This window comes from Buceros rhinoceros, unplaced genomic scaffold, assembly GCF_000710305.1.
Source record: "Buceros rhinoceros silvestris isolate BGI_N320 unplaced genomic scaffold, ASM71030v1 scaffold13257, whole genome shotgun sequence".
Classification (NCBI taxonomy): domain Eukaryota; kingdom Metazoa; phylum Chordata; class Aves; order Bucerotiformes; family Bucerotidae; genus Buceros; species Buceros rhinoceros.
In genome coordinates, this window is record NW_010420499.1 from 11,446 (window position 1) to 13,487 (window position 2,042).

Consider the following 2,042-nt stretch of genomic DNA (forward strand, 5'->3'; position numbering starts at 1 on the left):
GAATCTAAGCAGAGATTTTTCATGGCTCACAGAGAGGAAAGGCTTAGTGAATAGGAACTGCTGCTCCCATTTCCAGCTCTGTAAAAATAGCTCCTTAACGGGATGTTTTGTTCCCTGTTGCATTTTGTTTCCTCTCAGCCCCCAAACTGGAGCTAGGCTGGGAAGCTGCAGACATCTCTGCTGCAGCCTTTCCTGCACCCTACAACCCCTCCTGAAATCACAAAGACTTTGCACCAGACTGTTAAAATGCAGCTGCCACTGGGGAGAAGCCATCACCCCCTCCACTGGATCCCACCCACTGCTTATCTCTGCGTGCTGAACAGTTTCGTAAGCTCCAGGCAATGACGACTTTTGGGTGGAGAAGCAGAAAACCCAGCCTGGTCGGAAACCCCTGCCTGCTTCCCAGACTCAGCACACTCTGCCTGCACCCAGCAACCCCAGCAGCGCTTTAGCCTGGCAGCTGGAACACCATGGAAACTTCTGCCAGCATCAGCCCAAGCTCCCCGCCAGAGACAGAGCGATGCGGGTGCCGCTTCTCCATACCTTAATGAGAAGCTCCCGGCTCAGCGAGTGGTTGTTCTCATCGGAGAAGATCTCTGAGAGCTCCTGGAAAGTGCGGAAGCTCTCCCTGCTCAGAGAGAAACGTGGGGTAAAGTCAGCAATGGGCTCTCCTCCTTGGGCTCTCTTCTGGTCACCCTAAAGACCCCTGCAATGCTCACAGCTCCAGCATGTCTGGGGGCTATTCCAGGGCGTGGAAAGGAGGAGGAGGTGATGGAGCTTTTATTTCCTCACCCTGTTTAGTTCTCTGACACCTTACACAGGTTCCTGGGTTAAGAGCACACTCCAAGAGGCAATGCTGGAGCTGATATGATCCCATCTACACATCTGAGGGCCACAGTCACAGCACAACCTCCCCCTTGAACCTCCCCATGGCCACAGGAGTCCAGAAGCCACTGCTTACCGCAGGACCTCGTCCCAGGTCTTCTTCAGCCGGTGAACAGCGTTGCACTGCAGAGCAGAGAGGATGGCTCGGAGGGACGAGAAGTTCTTCAGGATGCGGCACTCCTAGGGGCAGACGAGGAGATGTCAGGACTCAGCGTTAAAGAAAGCCCAGCGATCTGCTGGGATTCGCAGACCGCAAAACCTCAGCCTGGGCCAGGGCAGGAGGTGAGCGGGACAGCAAGCTGTCCTACCCGAGCCACTTCGATCCACCGCTCCACCACTTTAGCCCTCTGCTGTGGCTTCAGGGACCGGTCTCCGAGACACGTGGCGATGACGCAGTTGGCCACGCTATTGAACTGCGAGACTGTGGCACGGATGGTGGGCGCCAGGTGCTCTTTGCCCTTCTTGTCTCGCTGGGACCAGATGCAGCCCAGGCAGTGGTAAGGCACCACTTTCTTAAACAGCTCCTAGAAGGTAAAGGGATGGAGATGGGTCTCTTTGGGGTCCCTTTGGGAAAGAAAACAGGCCAGTAGGATGGGATGGAAGGGAAGAGACAGGCCTGTGACGAGAGCAGCAGGTGGGCAGAGCACTGTCAACCCAGCTGTCGAATGAATACTCACAGCGTCCATCAGCGTGAACTGTTCTGCCACCATCTCTGGAGAGAAGGAGAGGAAATCTGGCTTCCCGTCCCCGACCCCATTCTCCTCCACCAGCTGGAAGGTGCAGCCTCCGTGGTCCGCAGCTGTGAGAGATGGCACGAAGCTGAGCATTGCAGCGCTGCCGAGAGCTGGGGCCCACATCCACCCACACCAGCCCCGTGGACACCCACATCCCACCTCCCGGGCTCTTAATTCCCATTTGGCTTCACACCTCGAGAAATGGGGCTCAGATAAAAGGATAGTCATTTGAAAGCTGGATGCAAGTGCCTGCAGAGGATTAAAGGCAGATTAGCTAATCCGCTTACAAATCTCCCTTCTGGTTCAGTTGGATCAGCTTCCCAGTGTACCTCCATGTAAACACAGGCAGGGTTTATGGGGCTCCAGCCACCTGGCAACACCTGAGGGTCTGGAGACCCTCGATACCAGCCAGTAGCACCCTCT

The 2,042-nt window shown here is 55.8% G+C and overlaps 1 protein-coding gene across 1 annotated transcript in view; it reads right to left on the bottom strand.

Moving 5' to 3' along the window:
• RALGDS (ral guanine nucleotide dissociation stimulator) overlaps window positions 1-2,042 on the bottom strand; it is a gene marked incomplete at its 5' end in the record, with an annotated part of 7,303 nt that overhangs the window by 3,321 nt on the left and 1,940 nt on the right. Inside the window, 4 exons of the mRNA XM_010139329.1 lie at window positions 544-628; window positions 962-1,065; window positions 1,194-1,409; window positions 1,563-1,684. Coding sequence (XP_010137631.1) covers window positions 544-628; window positions 962-1,065; window positions 1,194-1,409; window positions 1,563-1,684 — 527 coding nt within the window. The remainder of the gene's footprint in view (window positions 1-543; window positions 629-961; window positions 1,066-1,193; window positions 1,410-1,562; window positions 1,685-2,042) is intronic.